The 20227-nt window shown below is 46.9% G+C and overlaps 1 protein-coding gene across 1 annotated transcript in view; it reads right to left on the bottom strand.

The window, feature by feature from the left end:
• Positions 1–591: 591 nt before the first annotated feature.
• LOC119441376 (alkaline phosphatase, tissue-nonspecific isozyme) overlaps positions 592–20227 on the bottom strand; it is a 123485-nt gene continuing 103849 nt past the window's right edge. The window contains exons 7-8 of the mRNA XM_037705987.2: positions 13308–13415; positions 592–1273 (exon numbers count right to left, since the gene is read on the bottom strand). Coding sequence (XP_037561915.1) covers positions 987–1273; positions 13308–13415 — 395 coding nt within the window. The 3' untranslated portion in view covers positions 592–986. The remainder of the gene's footprint in view (positions 1274–13307; positions 13416–20227) is intronic.

The following is a 20227-nucleotide window of genomic DNA, read 5'->3' as shown; positions in this document are numbered from 1 at the left end:
AACTTCATCATAGTGATCGAAGTCAACCACACTAGTCCCTGTAAAAATTGCCGTACGTCTACTTGCCGCGTTATCCGAAAGCAAATTTTTCCCGGTGCATATTTTCTTTTTTTAAGGTCTTGTAGCTTCGCACTGCGCCCAAAGCGGTTCTTGGCTATGTGTAACACGCGATATGTGCATTTGAGCCACATCGGCAATCCAAGGATCATATGCTGAAGCTCATAGTTCATTTTGACTAACACGAAGAAACATGTAAGACGCCGTGTTTGCCGTACATGTTTCTTCGTTTAGGTCCCGTCAGTAACGCGCTTTCGCAACTAATAATGGATTGCCAAGTCGCCCAAGTTCACAACTTCTTAAGCTCATAGTTCGTGTTTCTAACTGCACGCAGCTTGAGCACGCAAATCGTAAGAATAAAACAATTTGTGAAAGCTTGCGTTAGCCAGTTCTGATACTGAACGACATGACGAGCGAAAATCTGTCAAATGCCTAAGCCTTTACTTGCGTGTAAACTTAGGCCAAAAATTATTACGGACATCACTCCGTGTTAGTGCAAAAATTTACGCCCTCTCGTTAAAAGCGTATATGCTGCCATCTTCGAAACACTAGGATGTCGGGTATTACGGACACTTTTTTTGCCCGCCTTTTGCCGCACCCAATTAACGTCGGCAAACATGCCTTACAAACGGCAAACATGTCGTCACAGCCACCTCGCTGTTGTCAGTGTTACCGTACCATTACCATTTAAGTAGTACTGTTATAAACTTGCCGTAATAATAAGTCAGGAATATAGATATTCGGCCACTTAATGCCGGTCACAACTTGCACAAAATAACGCGCCGCCGACTATCCTCGTTTTGTTCCCTCGTTCTGCCTTCTGGCGACCCACGCTTCAAATGCGTGACCGCCAGAGGCAACCAAATACATGCAGGCGCACACGGCGAAAAGAAACGTCGTCAGGGCGGAGACAGCAGTCCTTAGTCGGGTCACCGCAGCAGGAGGGCGCCGAGCGCCGAGGCAATCACGGCGAACAGCTGAGCCGCCGGGATCGCGGCTGCGCCGGTACCCGTAGTTTTATCGGGCGTGGCACACTTGTCGCCCTTAAAGCGGCCGATGCAGGCAGCGTGCGCCATCACGTGGGGGATGTACGACTGGTCATGAACGCCGGTGTAGAGGTGCGCCCACGGCCCCGTGGCGTACACCGCCACGTCCTCGCCACCGTGGGTCTCCTGCTTGAGCGGGAAGGCCGACCGTTGCACGTAGTCGGGCTTCGCTACACCACGGAGGAGGGAGACCATTAATATGAAATAAAATTGTTTATTTGCCATCCTGTACATTTACAGATGGGGGGACTGTAGAAAAAAAGCTATCCATCAACAGCTTGACGTGTCTACAATCCCTGCGTCTGCAGAGAGGCAGCATAACATATGCGCACATACATATATGCGCACATGCATATATAACATATGCGCACATACATATATAGTTGACGTGCCATGTTGCCGCACGAACACGCACTTCAATTCATTCATTCCCACAACATGCAACGACTGGAACGGCCTTCCCGCTTCCATTGTTCACTCGTAAATATGCACGCATTCAAACAAGCCCTTGCTAACCACTTTTTGTAACCTCACTACGCTGCTAAAATGTGTTACTTTTTTTTGTGTTGATACTACCCACTCCTCTCTGTAATGCCTCGGCCTTGAGAGAAAATAAATGAAATGAAATACACACATATACATACATACACAGGGTGTTTCAGCGAGCACTTTCAAAATTTATTTAAGCCTACCTGTGGCAGATAGCTTAATTCTAGTTAATCTGCTGGTCTACTCCAAGAGGCCGACATTACTTGCACAAAAAATTGAAATGCATAATTGACTAATCCACGAAAATTTAGTAATTAAGTTTTTAATTAATTACCTGATGGCCCATATTGCAATTTGCAAATTGTACCCGTAAAGTTTGCAAGGCGCATTCACTTGAAAATAATTCTCAGGATGACATAAGTTTCGAGATAATAATTCCCGAACTTTGCGGAGAAATGCGATGTCGTCCATGTAACGTTTTGTTAAGAAAGCAACTGGAACGCAATGCATTTCTTTGCAAAGCTCGGGACTTAATATCTCGAAACTGGTGTCATCCCGAGAATTCATTCCTAGTTGATCCGCCTTGCGAATTGCAAGGCTATAATTTGTAAATTGCAAAATTGGCCATCAGGTAATTAGTTATTAGGAACTGAATTAGTGAATTTTTGTTAATTATTCGATTATGCATTTCTTTTTCTTGTGCAAGTAACGTCCGACTCTTCGAGTAGACCAGCTCATGAACTAGAATTGTGCTATCTGCCACAGGCAACCTTTAAGGATTTTTGAAAGTGTTCGCTGAAACACCCTGTATATAGCTGTATACATAACTTCACTGACAAGTTTCTCACTCACACTTTGCTTCATGTCAAGAACCAAATGCAAAAACACAGATACATAACGCGACCAGTTATTACATCAAAACCGTATGGTGATGACCGCAGGATGATGGTGACGTAAAACGATCAAATCGGACCGAATTATAGTAATTTAACAGTGTTGGTATTATGTATTTAAGGCATTGTTTCCTATCGTTTGAATGTGGTGTTGGTACTAACCAATCCTCAAAGTGGATTGTAACGTAATTTGGAGCATTTCTCTGAAGTTGGGCTAGAGTACGCAGGTTGCTGATATTTCGATGCATTTCCAGTTTCTATACATGACTCAGGCGATATCTGTAGGGATTGTGAGCTCGGATCACACCAGAATTATTAAAGAAAGTTATTGTCGATGCTGTGTAGGAAGCATTATATGCGTGGCGGAGATCCTTCTTTTGTAACAGGTGAATATGTTCTAGATTGGTGGGTGTTGTGTTACCCCACACTAATTGGCAATAGTATGGGGCATTGTTCTTTCTCAAGCACTCTTCAAAAACATTCCCTCGTAGGCATTCTCTTTCATTTTTTGCGCTTAGTATAGGTACAGTCGCGAGCAAAAGTTTGTGGGCCAAAGGTGCCACGATTTAATTCTTTTCTTCGCATCCTGGGCATTCCGGCTGAAATGAAGAGCGCACGCCTACGTGCACGTGTTTGCCCAATACAACGTATTGAGCAAATTCGAGGCCGCGGAGCTGCGCTTGAATATAGTTAAATTTTTTGCTGATGCCATGATCTCCAAACTTTTGCTCGCGACTGTACATTTTTTTTTGTGTGTGTGCAAAGTTCTCTCAACGTTCCGCGTGCCTGTTTAGTGGGAGCGCATGTAATGGGCTCCATTCTTCTAGTTTCCGATTGTTCTAGCTACTGTAAAGGAGAGACACCGAGCCACAGCACCCGTTCCGAGGCCGGCTGTTCTATTCTATGCCTCGTCGTCTTCTCTCCCTTCGCGCCCGCTTTGGGAGCGCCTGAGGCCAAGTTCACTTCATCTTCACACTCGGCTGCAAGTTTCCGGCGCGCTTGCAACCAGGCAACTTGTCCAGGGAGTGAGGTCGTCGTTGGTGAGCCGTCCACCGCGCCACCAGCTTCTCTGGCGGGCGGCACTGACTGCAGCACGCTGGTCACAGGTCTCGCCGACGATTATTCAGTTGCAGATGTGCACGTACGGCAGCAGGTTCTGGACAATGAACTCCTGCTCTGCTCAGCTGTCGCGTGCGTATTTTCCGTGTTGCCGCTGAGTGACGACGTTTCGTCGTTGCGCTTGGATCAGCCGCGCTAGAGGAAAAACCGCGAGCGTTGCGTACGTGACTGGCCTTTTCCGCGTCTCTTTCGTCGTCTTGCGCGTCTTGCGCGTGCGGGCAGGTCTTTGATGAGGATGACCTTCAGCCAGGCCTCCCTCCGTGCGCTGTGAATGGCCGCGAATTCGGCCAATGACAGCGGAGACATGCAAAGATGTGGCTCCGACGAGTCAGGAATCACGTCCCTGCTACGATCCGCGGAAAGGTCGGGTGCCTGGAGTGGTCGCACCGGTGCCTCCATGCACCCCGGCGTTGAAGTGTTCGGGAGTGAGTGAAAAACATTTATTGTCACTATATACAAAGATAGAGTTTGGGACGAGCCAGAAGGGCCCGCCCCGTACAAAGTCTAGGAGCCGTTTCACTGACTGCAGTGGACCGACAGTGGTCTCGGTCTCTGGAAGTGATGGCCTGGTGTCGGAAGTCGACGCAGAGTCCGAGCCCCGTGGTGGTAAAAATGGCTCGAATTCTGGGTGTACAGCGGGGTAGATGGCGAGGCGACCTGCTAAAACCATTCCGGGTGCAGCTACAGCGGCGAGATGCTGCGGATTCCTAGCTCCGCAGGGTTTGCGTCGCAGCAGCTCATCTGGCGTAGACTGCCACGTGAAAGTAGCAACGGTGACTTGCTGCGTGTACAGAGCTTGTGGTGGAGCCGGTGGTGTCGGTTTGTGATGCGCCACCCGGGTCGATGCAGGAGCGGTGGTCGCCATGCGCTTCCAACCGTCTGTGGTGGAGCCGGTGTCTGCGGTGGGGCAGCCTGCGGCCCTTTCTGTCCAGGCGTTGTTGGGAACTACTGCCGTGTCAAGGTGGTGCTCCTCAGGAGCTCCGGCCGCAGACCAGTGCTGGACGGGCTCTTTGCACGCACAAGTGAGCGGGGCAAAAGCAGCGATCAGAGCTGCACTCCATTCAGGCCAGGACCGCTGCCTTCATAGTTTTCCCACGCCTTGGCGGCACCTCGAAGTCGCCCCGCGGCAACCAGCCATGTCGTGTTGTCGAGCCAGGCATGGCGTGCGCCGAGCGCATTGGCTGCTTGCAGCCACAGAAAGGGCTCATTCTCAAATCCGTGGAACTCCGGTAGTTCCCAGGCAACCGGTTATGGAAAGACTGCTAGAGGAAACCCGGAAGTGGCTGAAACAATGTCGTCCAGCTGCTGTGACAGCAGTGAGATGGCTCGCATGGCGTCGGTTAAGCTGCCCGTTGAGCCGCCCGTTGAGCCAGGGGCAGAATCCGCGCACCCTGAGGCGGCGGCAGCGGCCGCAGTACTCGGGCCAGCCGGACCAGTGGCCAAGGGAGCGTGAATGGCATCCGTTGAACCAGAGCTGGTGGCGGCCGCGGTACTCACTGTAGCCGTAAGCATGGCCAGGGGAGCGTGAACGGCATCCCTTGTTGGCTGAGTTGTCGATGATGTCGTGGGGCAGTGATCCAGAGTACGGGAAGCGTGGACGGCATTCCCTGGCCGCACGAGGCACCCACGACGGCGAGGATCCATGTCCAAGGCAGCGTGAACGGCATGCCTTGGGGGCTTGGGGATCCAGGTGGTCCCAGGTGTGGCATTCATGACAAAGGAAGCGTTGACGGCGCTCCCTCGCCAGACGGACCCTGGACGGCGAGATGCCGGAGGACGAAAGGCCTCCGCAGCACGGTGCTCAAGGCTGGAGCGCCTTAATACGGTGCTTTCGTCGACTGCGCCATTGTAAAGTAGAGACACCGAGACACAACACCCGTTCCGGGGCCGGCTGTTCTATTCTCTGCCTCGTCGTATTTCTCCCTTCGCGCCCGCTTTGGGAGCGCCCTAGGACAAGTTCACTTCATCTTCACACTACTCAGAGGAACTGCTGTGTTCATGCTCCTACGATACAATGAGGGATTCGCTACTTGGCTGAGTGTCAGAGACGTTGTGACTCCATTGTGTGGTCAGAACCTCAGTGGTGCAGGTCTAACATGGACCGTTCCGTTAACTCCAGGAACCCTGCAGGTACACTATAGTCATTCCGAGGAAATACATTCAACTGTAGTTGAAAATATCCTGTCAGACGAGTGAGACAGATGAGCGTCTTTACCTGCTCCGGAGCTGTCTAAAAGAGTTACAGGTTTAGACTACAAGGCAGCCCCCCAAATCGTACAAAGTTCTATTGAAGAGTAATAGTTCTGACCTGCTGCACAGCTTGCGTGCAACTGTATTCCCAGGTGGATATGGGCCCCATAAGGCGTTCCTGCCGTGTAGTTTTTCCTACCTGCTGGATGCACGCTTGAATTTTAACTTCTGTTAGGTTAAGCTGCATGCTCAGGGGAAACAGACGAATTGTCCATAGCGCAGTTCACCAGAAGAAGAAGAAGAACGATAACTTTATTGATAGTCTGGCGAGTTATTCGGGGATTTGGGCGACAACCCCTGCCTAGGCGTCGGCCACGAGACCTTGAGCTCTGGCGGCTTCCTCGGCCCGCTGGAAGGCCCAAAGTTGGTCTTCGAGGGCGGAGTTGAGCAGCGTAGTCTCCCAACGCGTTCGGTACGAGGTTGCGTGGCTCTCTGGAAGCCCCCTGTTCGCACTACCATAACACGTGTTCCAGGGTTGCCTTGACCTCACAAAACTTGCATTAGTTTGACGAATAAAGCTCTGAGTAACAGAGATTCAAGATCACCGGGTTTACAAACGTTGCTGTCTGCAGCTGTCGCCGTGCGACCGCCTGTCTCTTGTTCAGTTTCTGGTGTGGTGGCGGAAATTTGCACCTCGCCAGTCTGTAGTGTTGTGTTATTTCTCTGTAACTCATCAGGCGATCCTCCCGCTCCCACCCCTCACCAGACGTCGCGGCCGAGGCGGCGGTAGTGTCGCTGGCGGCTCGTTCCGTAAGTCCTCGAGCCGCCCCGTGCGCCACCTCGTTTCCGGCGAGCGAGGTGGTGTGGGCGGGCGCCCATAGGATGTAAACTTTTTTATTTTCAGTTTGGCCCACGAGAAGTATTCGTAACGCCTCGGGGGAGATGCTGCCGTTGGCGTAGGTGCTAACTACCGTCTGGGAGTCGCTGATGATCACTTCGACCGCAGTGATGGCCACCGCTCTATAGCACGATGGCCACATCCTCCGCTGTCTCCCCGTGCACCGTGCGTAGCGTTACGCTTGTCTTGCAAGTGTTGTCGTGATCTAACACCACGGCCACACCTGCGCGCGTACCTGGCCACGTCCACGAACAGAGGCGTACCAACTGTTTCTCGAGTGGGGGGCAAACCGCAGATCCAACTCTCTCTCTTTATCTCTCCATATATACATATATATATATATATATATATATATATATATATATATATATAATTAAAAATAAGTGAAAAAGCCTGGAAATGCATCTGTCAGGTATTTTTATTCGTGACAATAGACATATTTCTCAATAACACATCGAGGCCCGAAAAGTTATTTGAATTTGCATTTCTTGTCGCGATAAAATCTATATGTGATGCAGGTACAAACGGCATTGAGTGCCCAGAGGTCCCTGATCCAACGCAGTAGCAGCAGTGTAGCTCAAAAAATATGCACATTTGTTTCAGTCAATTTTGCTGATTAAACAAATAATTTTAGTTGGTGTTTAAGTCTACAGCATAAATGTAGCGCTAGTTAAGGTAATAGTACTGTCGAGGTTACACAGAACGAAGTACAATCAACATAAATTACTCTCAATACTAAAAAGAAAAAGACGGCAGAGGTGTGCGAACTTGCTGAATTACAACCCGATTTTTAGTGAAGCTGATTTTTTTCGAACAGTTGCACTAAATGTTTCAGTTTCCTGTAATTACATCGCATACTTTGAAAAGTTACCCATATATTAGTGTTCCGTTTAGACCTTGTACCCGTTTAATGCTTTGAAGCACTTCTTGCTGGAAATAAAAAAAAAACAGTAATTCATCAATACACATCTTACTTCGTCACAAAATTTAATTATCCCCAGATATAAACAAGATGCCTTGTTTACCTCGCCGAGGACACCGGAGAAGCCATCTATACGCATCCCGTATGATGCACGGGAACAAATGGGAAAACACGGGTTTAGTAATTATCTGCAACCCTTGCATTTAAGCAGGAAAGTGAGATTTTCGCAACGCATTGCGCTTAAAATTCTCCCTAATTTCATGGAAATTCAAGTCCATATCTCATGCAATTGTTTTAGGAGTTGGGGAAAGCGGCGGTATGGCACCATGGAACACTTCAATATGTAACTTTCTACAAAGGCTTGCAATGAACCTACACCGCAAAAACATTTATCGCTAGTCACTCAGGATATTGTTTCGTACTTCGAATAAATATTAACACCGTGCCCCGCATAGTTTACTGAGGATACCGGGATCAACAACTAAATTCCCTGTATAAACATAAAAACTGGGGGAAAGCGAGTATTCAGTAGCGGTTTTTCGAGTACGCAAGCAACCACCACAGTTCGAATTTTCGGAACACGTCACAATAAGGTGGTCTTCAATTCTTCCAAGTCTAAAATATCTCCTGTTCTTTCTGCTGCCGGGAAACAAGTAGTAGGGTAGCCCTTATTCATAAACGGCCTGAAAATAGAGCACTGCACGGGCCGATTTTTTCAGCCCGGGCCCGGCCCGGGCCCGTTTTTACGTTGAGCTGCCCGCCCGAACCCGATCAAAACTTTTATGGCGAGACCCGGGCCCGAAATAATCTACGTTACCCGCCCGGCCCGGCCCGCCACCCCTCTACCTTAGGCCCGAGCCCGGCCCGAGCCCGGCTCGAAATCGGCCCGAACCCGGCCCGAGACCGAAAAATATATGTTTTTCAGAGTTGATACGCCCGAGAATAACTCGCTGCACGTTACATGGACACCACCAGAAAGCCCGAGCCCGACCCGGGCCCGCGTCAAAAAACCGGAGCCCGGCCCGGGCCCGGGTCAAAAAGCACACGTCGTGCCCGAGCCCGGCCCGAGCCCCAGAAAAAACTGCTCTACCTGAAAATGAAATCGATAAAAGCAGAAGTGACAGAGGCCTTTAGAAAAAATTCAGTTAAGTGTTCTATTGGCACTGAAATGGCTTTGCACGTTCGACCGAGGTCACTTTCACGAACGTATCACCTCGCAGGCCCTCATGTAATGTTCCGTTCTGGGATCTTTGAGGTATCATGAATAAATGAACTTGCATATAAAAACCTAATCCGTTCTAAACTATAATATGCCAGTGCTATCTATGACAGCCACCAGGTTAATATGAGTATTTCCCTTGAATCGGTTCAGAACCGTGCTGCCAGGTTCATTCTTTCTGGCTACTCCTATAATACAAGCGTCTCAGCCTTAAAATTCCTGTTGTGTCTTCCCTCGCTCACCTCCCGCCGCAAAAGTGCTCGTCTTTTTTTATTTTTTAGGTTATTTCATTCGCTGCCCGCCGGTAATCAAATCATCATTCCAGCGCATCGTTTCTCCCTCCATACGCATCCCAATGCTGTGCATCCACCACGCGCCCATTCCACCATGTATCAGCGTTCTTTTTTTCTGCACACAGCCCGAGAATGGAATACCCTTCCTTCTGTCATCGCCCTAATCACCGACATTTCCCGTTTCAAAACTGACATTGAAGACCATCTTTCAAGTCACGCCACCTAACATGTCCCGCCATTTTTCTACGTGCCCACCCCTCACGTAATGTCCCGTTCTGGGACCTTTGAGGTATCATGAATAAATGAATAAATAAATAAAGAAATATACGATAAGTCGTGATTACACAACGAAATTCGGCAGTTAGACCTGTAAGTGGTTTGATTAGACTTTTGATGGTGATAACGTATATATATTTATACTGCAACGCTACGTAAACTATCTCTGGACGGAGATTCAATAGTTCCAGCATTTGATAATCCAACCATTTCATGCAGTAAGGCACACCCATCGTTGGGCGCGGCTGATTAAAATAATTTATCCGGACCTCTCCCCTCGCCCGAAGTTTAAATATATCAAGCCGATTGTTTTGTTGTTTCAAGTATGGTTAGGCGGTAATTTGTAACTGCGGGAACTGTCCAGCACCAGGACTTCTGCGCAATGCAAGCGTGTATGGCGAATCTCGCGCGTCGCCCGCTACAGCGCGTCACGAGGAGGCACAATACTCGCTGCCCAAAGCGGGGATACGTAGTAAAGAAAAGCAATATTAACGTGGTGACTCCATTAAGAAATAAAATTTAGCTTCAGCTGTTTTGTTGGACTTTCCAGTGTTTAGCCGAAAGTGCCCGCTTTCGAAAGTGGGGCGGGGGGCAAATGGCACACTTTGCCCCCCCCCCCCACACTTTTGACAGTGGGGGGGGGCAAGTGCCCCCCCCCCCCTCCCCGGTAGATACGCCTATGTCCACGAACACCGCGTCTTCACAGTTGCCGTACTTCCTCTGTACGTCCTGCGCTCTCTTTTCCCTTCTACCCCTCTGGTATTCCGGATGCATGTTCTTCAGTAGCGGAGGGACGACCAACCTGTCCCTCAGGCTGCTCAGTACGTCGACTTTGACGCCGTGTTGAGCGTGATACCCGAAGCCTAACTTCTCTAGTATGTATCTGCCCGTCCTGCTCTTGGCAAGGCGTTCGCACTGCACTATGTTCTGTGCCTTTATCAATTCCCCAGCTATTGTTAAATTACATCGCGTCTCAGTTGACCAGAGACGTGACTTATTTAACAATAGCTGCCACGACACTGCGTCCTCTGTGAGAATGACCGCACCGACAAAGCTTTTTGATTGGCCCGTACGACAGCGGCCGATGCGCTAACGTTGCGCTCTAGTGAACAGATTTAATTTCTAGAGTATGCTTCGTGAGTCGGTAGTCATACATTGGCCATGTGGGCCTCGAAAGCTTTCGGGAACACAAGCACACGTTCAACCACGCCTGATTTACACCCCATTTACGCGCTCAAAAACAAACTCCAACGGGCTTTACAGTGTCCCATACTTCGCGTTGCGTTCATTATAGGCATTAGAGAGCGATCACTGGGTGTTATTTATTTACCGTTTTATTGCGATAGCAATTTATGGACACTTCAACCGGATTTCTGCCGTCGGCGTCGTCGTCGCCGTCGCCGTCGCCGTCGCCGTGACGTTCCGTATAGATAAAATCTTCGCCGCGCGCCGTATGCCCCGCGGAAGCGTGGGGGGACGCGCTCTATCACGGAGAGCGAACGCACTCAATCTCCCCCGCGCAAACAAGGAAGCGGAAAGCCAGCGCCGGAGGGAGCAGGGGGGGGGGGGGGGCACTCTTCTGCCAACAACCGCGCTCGTCCGCACAGTCTCTTATCTCTCCCACGCGCAAGCCAGGAAGCGGGAAGCCAGCGCCGGAGGGAGCATGGGGGGGGGCAGGCGCACTTCTACGCTTCCACAACCGCGCTCGTCGTTCGTTCGACCGCACCGTCTCTTATCTCCACACGGCTCTGCCCTTTATGCCGCTGAGTTTCCGTTGATAGACCGCACGTACCTTCGCCCGCTGCGCGGGCGAAGATACGTTGCGCTGCCAGCGTTTTTGACAGTCGTTGTCTGCAGTCATTCAGTGTGATCTATTCATGTTTGTTTGTGCGCGCTCACACCACGCTTGTTCATTCAGTTAGTAATAGTCGGGCCACATTTTCCAACGCACGCTACACATGCAATGCTGCCCAGATCGGCAGTGCAGCACTACAGGTGTGTCCCTTCGCACGCGCTGCCCACGGGCAGCGCTTCTCATCAACACCACCATTTCACACGCGCCTTCTCGTGGTCATCGAGTCTCTCTTCATGTCGGTCTACTTACGCCGCAGCACACCTGCTTACTTAATCAGCTCATGTTTACTACAATTCATATTGCTACCAAGGCCGCTCACCTTACTTCGTATGACATTGCTGTGTTGCTATCGCATTCATTGCTTCGCCCTTAGGGCGAAACTGTGACATTTTTTCTCACTTCCCGGTAATCCTATGTAATTGGCAAACCTGTAGTCATGATGAGACATTCTCGCACTATATTTTGTAGATGCCTACGATACAATGAGGAGATGACTTTAGGACTGCCATCACAGTAAAGAGCTGCACTAAACGCTGCGCTGATTCGATTAATCCATTTAGTACGGTCTTTCAAGATAGGCTGCGAAAATAATGCTGGCTAGTGGGCCCGATTTACTTCCCGTCCCTCTCTTCTTAGATTTTCTTTCTTTTATTCCACGCACAGTGAACATAACGTAACAAACCACACCAATTTCTGCTAAAGCGACCTTGAGTTATTAACTTTGTTTTTCTCTTTTGTGTCCACACACTTAAACATACCTCCAACATTTGCACTCAAATCGGAAATAAGCTATTCCTCAGCGTGTCGCGAACGTCTGTCCTCGTGAAGGGGTGCCAGGTGGATAATTTTTTATTCAATATATAAAATAGGCCTTCTCACGATATAGAGCCCCAAAATAAAGTGCCTCACGAAAAACGCTTCAAATGTCCCAGACGCAATTGGCTTACTCAATCCCCAGACACGAACATTAAAGCTGTTTGTTTGTAAAATAAATTAAATTAATTGGGAGTACTCTAGTCTTCTCCGGTCAATGTTCAAACTAATTTCTCAAATCATTTGAGCTTGCCCTGTCTAAATATCTGTTACCATAAAATACAAATAATTGTGCGAATTCTTTGCTTATCTCATCTTTTGCTTAGGCCGGTAGTGTCACATTTTCTGCAGTAATCGTTATGTCCGATGCTTCTTTCTTTTTTCTGCTATCCTTTATTTTTGCCTTCAAAAGTACAAGAACATTAAGGAAAAAAAATAAAGTGCGGTGTCAACATCTTCACTGACTAGTCAAGAAGCAACGCAGCGTAATTTTACAACATCAGCTAAGGTGCTACGACACCTTAGTTGTGTGTGTATATGTCCCTTTGTTTTCGTTGCTGCGTCAACTTTTTATCTTCTCTCATACCTCCTGCATGTCTCGTTTGTGCAGCTTCAAAATGGAGGTATCAAATTCGCGCAGGTGGTGACCCTGCATGTCCATCGTGCTCAATATTCATTTTTCATGTTTAACGAGTTCTGAATATTTTTGTAAGACACAGTCAACTTATAAGAGTTGACATCAAACGCCAACCTGTAAGACACAATTTAACTTGAAGACACCACACGATGAAAATACTCACGCAAGATGAAATCATGCAGGTCTGGGCACGTATTTGGTAAAAAGGGCTAACGCTAAAATTGTTCGTTAGAACGAATGGCAACCAGTCCTGATGTTGGACATAATATTAGGAAAGGAGGCCGGCCAATGAGCAATTACGCACGGAAAATTTTCCAAATACGGCCAAACACGGCATTTAGTGTACAGGCTTATCGTAGGGACACTAGCGAGTGAAGAAAAAAGAACTAAATTACGCTGACATATTCAAACATTTTTTTGAATAAAGCAGATAATTGGTGGAGGCTGTGCACATCAACGCATAAGATAAGTGCGCATTGCTCAATAAGTGTGCTACAAATGTGAGTATATGTGCAAAGCAGAGACAAATTCAGGGGCGTCGAATAGATAAACAGAAACAACAAAGAATGATGGGAAAGTTTGCATGAAAAGGCTGCTTACCAACTTCTTCGTTGGTGAAGTTTTCTTTGGAGGTTGAAAAACCAGGGCCATTTCCATAGGTGATGACAGTAAACGGCAGATGGTTGACGTCTGAATACCCAGCAATACCTGCAGAAGTATGTACAGAATACATACAGAAGCAGTGGTTAGGCTAGTACATAATTTTTAGGACTTTGTTACTAAAGAGCGAAGCCGCTAAATCTTGCAAATGTTAAAGCTACAGAAAATGTTAAAACGAGTGAGTGAGTGAATGAGTTGAATGAAATTGCAAATGTTGGCGTCTACTGTGCCTCTTGCTTCTACAGAATCAAAGGAAGAAAACATCATGTGACACGTACGGACAATTAAGCACATTTCACAAACGTGCTTAAAAGCTCAATATATATAAACAGCAACAAAACGGCACGTTCTGCAGTTCCTGCAGTTAAAAGCAAGTAATTTATTGAAGGTAATTGAATAATACAGCAATAAACCGACCAATTTCCGACCTGAGCAACGTATGTTCGGCGTAAGCAAGTATCGAACTTCACATCGACTAGTCTAAAACCCAGTGTATGATTTTCATACACATAAACGCGTCATCCACATGGCACCGCAACATCTTTTGAAACTGATGTTCTTTCTCATTTCTTTAGAGAGAATTGCTTGGTGTCAAGTTAAACTGTCACCTTAAGTTTAATACATGCTGACATGATGTCAAAGAAGATTGATTTTCGATTAAGGGTAATAATTTTAACAGGCTCCTATTTCCCACTACGTATAACTTCACTTTATTAGGTATTTAGACATTAACTCTTACGATAATGCGCTCAGTCTGGAGAAACACACATTCCACGCACATACTTTATCGGCGACATTTATAAAACGAAACTGTGAGCATTATCAATTTTTGTTGCCATACGACATACGCAGTACAAATTTACGGCTCTTCCGTGAACATTATGTCACGTGCTTCAGCCCAAATTGACTTTAGTAATACAGACACTTTTCACCATCTATTTGGTTCATTATAAACGAGATGGCAGTTCCAGCACGTTCAGACTAAGGTTTTATTTAGGGTCCTTAGTCCAGCAAAGAGTTACTAAAGGGAGCCATTCCTTGCCTCAAGGCCCACCGGGTAGCCTCAGCGGCGGTTCGATTGCTATCGCTTCGGCCGCGTCCCAATGAGAGTGTAATGCAAAAAATGCTCCTGTACATAGACAAAGGCACAAGTTAAAAAACGGTAAGCGGTCGAACTGAATCCCGAACTCCTACACTGTGGACGCGGAGACCACCAGCCGAGACCCGTCCAAGTCCGATGCAGCAGCACATGGCAGCCACGAAAATGGAGATCCACATTCATAGCGCGATGTATCTTCGGTACAAGGTTGCTGGTGCTGGCGCGAGCGCCGCTTCGTTGTACGCCCTGGCCCGGTGTACCTGGGCGGACATTGCGGTGCGGGCATTCATCGCAAGCCGCCCTCGTCCCCAGTCATCGTCAACCACTGCAACAGCTACCGTATCTGGACGGCAGCCACACAGGACTGTGCTGCCTATAGACGTGGAAACCACCAGTTCCTGCCGGAGTGTTCCCATCGCATCTGTCCGGAGGCTTTGTGAACTCCTTCCATCACGCTATTTACCCCACCGTAGGGATGTGTGAATCCTCGAGTCCCATGACGGTCGCACGCGCAATAAACGTCACGTCGAATGCAAGAGTGAGAAAGTTTGGGGAGAGGAGGAAGAGAGAGAGACGTTTTAATGGCAGAAAGGTGGAGAGGTCGGCCTGAGTGAAGTGCCTCTAGCCTGCTACTCCACGCTGGGGAAGGGGGTTGGGGGAATAACAGAGATCGGATGTGAAGAGGAAGTATGATGCTGGTATGGTGAACACGATGATGAGTTCCCATCGTGGTGAACACGATGACTTCCCAGAACAGCACAGTCACCTTCGCGGGCAGAGGTAGATGCTACTACAGCTGTAGCCAGAAGACTGTCTATAGCTTGCATAATTTTTGCAGCTGTTAGCGCCACTGGCGTATTCAAACCAGTCAGTAGCAGCTGCAGGGCGTCGATTATTTGACGCAGCATCGCTTTGATGACAGAGTCCAACGGTGATTTTTCAGTGCATTGTCCTTGCTCGCGCTGACAGTCTAAGGCCCGTCTACGCTTCCTTTAGCGCGCGCCGCACGGGTATTGCATGCGCTATTTTTATTATTATTATTATTATTATTATTATTATTATTATTATTATTATTATTATTTATTTAATACCCACAGCGCCCATTCAGGCATTACAGTGGGGGGGTACAGAAGAAAAACAAGCATAAAATAAAAATTGCAGATTTGCAGAAATTTGTGTAAATGAAAAATAGATTATTATACGTCGACACGAAAGCATACGGCCGCATTGCACACAGCCACGTAGAACACAGGCGCGTTGCAGATGTCGCATGAAAAAAAAAGTACAGAAAGCACAATGATAACAAAGATTCATAATAAAAAGGCAAAGAACAAGCGAAGAATAGCATCAACACGCGGTAGTGATAAAGGGTACAATACAACAAAAAAGCAGCACTAAAAGAAAAGAATATCATTTGCAACTAGGATTCTGTATCGGTCATGGTGATTGTTAGACATAACCGCGATATATATCAAGCGTTAGTGTTCAAAGGATTTTATCGTTTTTAATGCAGAAAAGAACTTGTTAGTACACGAGATTTCTACAACTGAGGAAGGTAGTCGGTTCCACTGACTGATGGTTCTTGGAAAAAAAAGAGCTGCTAAAGGCCGATGTATTACATTTGTATTCTCTAATCTTGTGTCCATGATCTTTGCGTGCTGATGTGTAGTGAGGCTGGTTAATGTATACGTCACGGGGAATTCGAGTATGAAAATGATATATGCTGTGTAAAAGCTTCAATCGAAATGACGCTCTTCGGTGCTGCAGAGATTCCCATTTTAGCATCGCCTTAGATTTCGTTGCGCTAAACTTCCTGTCGTACATTGGTATATCAAGTACATATCTTGCCGCCATGGACTGAACTTTTTCTAGCTTATCTTTGTTAGTTACTGCTAAAGGATACCACACACAGCACGCCTATTCCAGCGCTGACCTAACGTATGATTTATATAGTAACTCCCGGGTTTGTTGTGGAAACGCACGTGTATTTCGTCGTAAAAATCCCAAGCTCCGGCAAGCTTTGCCAACAGTATAATCCACATGCCGATTCCATGATAAAGAGGGGCAAAAGTAAACGCCTAGGTATTTATATTCACATACCGTTTTCACCGGAGAGCAGTTTATTGTGTATTCAAAATTTCCAGGTTTTTTCTTCCTGGAGAACCTCATGCATACCGTTTTCTTAAGATTCGGTTTCATTTCCCATCGCTCACACCACGCGTGTATGGCACATAAGTCGTTTTGAATTATGAAGCAGTCATTTTCAGAGGTAATCTTACGGTATAATATGCAGTCATCTGCAAATAGCCTAATATGGGATTGTACGTTTTCATTAATGTCTTTGATATAAAGTAGGAAAAGAAGAGGCCCCAGAACTGATCCCTGAGGTACCCCTGACGTAACATCAGTTATTGCAGATTGTTTGCCGTTTACGACTACGTATTGTCGCCTCTCACGTAAATATTCAGCGATCCACGCAATAACTTGAGGATTAATATTAAAACTGGTTAGTTTTTGCAGTAGCAAGTAATGTGAGACGGTGTCGAACGCTTTTTGAAAGTCGAGAAAAATACAGTCGACCGATGATTTGTCGTCCAGTGCTGCCGCTAAGACATGTGTGAACTCTACTAGTTGTGTGACGCACGATAGTCCCTGTCTAAATCCGTGCTGATTTGGGTTAAATAAAGAATTACTATCTATATGTTTGACTATGGCGGTATATAAAACGTGTTCTAGAACTTTACTGCACACGGAAGTGAGTGAAATGGGACGGTAGTTATTGATAACATTGCGCGGGCCAGTTTTATGTATAGGAGCGACCGATGCCATTTTCCAATCAGCGGGAAGAGAACTGTGTTCTAACGATTTTTCAAAAGTAAGTTTCAAGTACAGAGATACTGTATGAGAGCAAGACTTCAATATAAAATTAAGTAAACAATCAGGGCCCACGGCCTTTGTACAATCTAAGTCACGAAGTAGTAATTCAAGGCCTCGAGATTCGATCACTATACTAGGCATGGGTGTGGATACGTCTGTCAACAATTTAATATCTTTCTGAGGATCTGTTGGGGCAGAGAAAACTAATGTAAAATAAAGATTGAACAACTTGGCCTTTTCTGAGGCGTTGCAAATGATAGTATCGCCACTGGTCAAAGCTGGAATTGAAATGTTGTCTTTTTTTATTTCGTTTTATATTGACGCCGTGAAGCTTCCAAAGTTCCTTCGGATTTTGCTTTATTTTACTTTGTATTGTTTCAAAGTAGGCTGTTTTTTTTTTGGACTGTAGCATTGTTCACTTCATGCGTTGCCAGTTTTAGTTTACATAGGTTCTCTTTTGAAGGGTTTCGTTTGAATGAACGGTAAATTCTTTGTCTACGCTTCACTAAAACGTCCAGTGCTTTAGTGTACCATGGCTTACTTCTATTACGCCTTCTAGTCAATACCCATGACGGCACAAATCGGTTTCGCAGCTCAAAAATTTTGTCTTTAAACAGAACCCATAGGTTTTCTACTGAATACTCATCCGCAAGCGTTTCGAACACAACGAAATATGCTTCCAGTGAAGTATTGATTGCTTGGATATCAGCCTTGGCGTAATTGTACATGCACCGATTCTTCTCACTGTAAACACTTACATGTTTCATATTTATTTCGCATAGCACGACATCATGATCACTTATCCCTGGTAGTACTTCAGTGTTCTCGACCATTTCTGGCATAATTGTGAAAAAAAAAGATCTAGGATATGACTTCCTCGCGTAGGTTTCAACACGGTTTGTCTTAATGAAAGGAGGTTCATAAAATCAGCAATTTCAGATTTGAAACTAGGGGAGCTTCCAGAGGATATCGGTTGTTCATTCCAGTTGAGATCAGGTAAAGTCCCCGCCCACAATCACGTAATCGGATGCAATTTTTGTAACTGTAGCAGTGAAATGACACAATTCTCTAGCTGAACCAGTTGGCGGCCGGTAGAAGGAGCAGACTGATAGTGATTTGCCGTTCGAGAGTTTCAGCTGACACCAAACTGCTTCACTCTTATCATCTATAACATTTATGCGTGTAGAAGGAATGCGCTGGTCTACCAAGATAAAAACACCACCTCCGTGATAATTCCTATCCTTTCTATAACATGTAAAGTTATCAGGAAATACTTCAGAGCTCGCTACGTCTTTATCGAGCCATGATTCGGTACCAATAATTACACTTGGTTTGACCATGCGCACTAAGTTATCGAAAACATCAACTTTGTTTTTAATGCTCCTACAGTTGACTACCAAAAAAGAAAGTGAAGTCGACAAGGATTTATTGGGTCATTTGCACGGCACAACCTTGTCTGAAGGATCATCATAGATGTACTTGATGCCGTCTATGTAAAGGATGTCATGCTTTAGTTGCACACGTGCGTCCGTGCTTTTATGTTCCTGAGCGCACCGCCACAAATTTCGCCTTCTCTTGCGCACTGGCTCGGAAAAGTCTTCCGACATACTGATACCTGTATCTTTCAAATTTTTGGCCTTTCTTAAAATCAAGTGCTTTTCTTTCAGTGACCCAAATCTTGCAATCAAGGGTCGAGTTTTTCCTTCTCGAAATTTTCCAAGTCGATGGGCTTTTTCTATCGATTCAGGGTTAACTTGTAATTTCGTCGAGCATACTTCCTTCAGAAGTGATTCAGAAGATGACCAAGATTCGCGAACATTTGCATCAGGTATGCCGTAGAACACAAGGTTATGCTGCCTACTACGATTTTCAAGATCATCAATCTTATTTTGGAGCAACTGTATCGCCCTGTGCTGTGTATGGTAGTGTGCGGTGCATTCCGTAATGGCGGCTTCTAAGTTTGCCAATATTGACATTTTTCCTTCCATTGACGACACACGTGCAGTCAAATCATTCATAGCTGCCTTCTGTTCCGCTTGATTCATCTCAATAGTATTAAGCTTTCGAACAATCACGTTTTGCCCATCCAAGATTTTCTGTAGTGTCGCATCAGTGTGAGGGCCGGGATTCACTTCAATGTCACCACAGAGTATTACCAATAGGAAATAAAAGGCAAAACGACGCAACAACAAAATGCGACGCCGTGAGCGGTTTCTGGCATCGGAGTGCATGCGTACACAGTTATACAGGGTACGGGGTGGAACCGGCACGATAAGAACCGGACATTTTTTACCAGGTAAACATTCACAACGTGCACGAGAAGCAGAACGTGCGTGAGCGGCACTGACATAGCACTGCCGGTTCCACGCCCCAGAGAGACAGTGCAGTCTAACGCCTTTTGTAGGCTGGTGATAGTGGCTGTGAACCAAGGTTCGTTGACTGTTGCTGGACATATGCCGGATTCCACTGTAGTGGGCGTCACCGGCCCATGATTGAGTGCTTTGAAGATTTCTTCACTGTTGCATGCGAATACTTCGGTGATGTTGACGATAATCCCGTGGCTGTCCCATTTGTGGCCTGTTGCAAGCGCTCTGGAGCTACATACAACCTGCACGAGAAGCAGAACGTGCGTGAGCGGCACTGACATATCACTGCCGGTTCCACGCCCCAGAGAGACAGTGCAGTCTACCGCCTTTTGTAGGCTGGTGATAGTGGCTGTGAACCAAGGTTCGTTGACTGTTGCTGGACATATGCCGGATTCCACTGTAATGGGCGTCACCGGTCCATGATTGAGTGCTTTGAAGATTTCTTCACTGTTGCATGTGAATACTTCGGTGATGTTGACGATAATCCCGTGGCTGTCCCATTTGTGGCCTGTTGAAAG

Source organism: Dermacentor silvarum, chromosome 2 (assembly GCF_013339745.2).
Source record: "Dermacentor silvarum isolate Dsil-2018 chromosome 2, BIME_Dsil_1.4, whole genome shotgun sequence".
In the NCBI taxonomy this organism is placed as follows: Eukaryota; Metazoa; Arthropoda; class Arachnida; order Ixodida; family Ixodidae; genus Dermacentor; species Dermacentor silvarum.
Note: the sequence above shows the minus strand (reverse complement) of the source record. Positions and strands in the feature narration are given on the sequence as shown.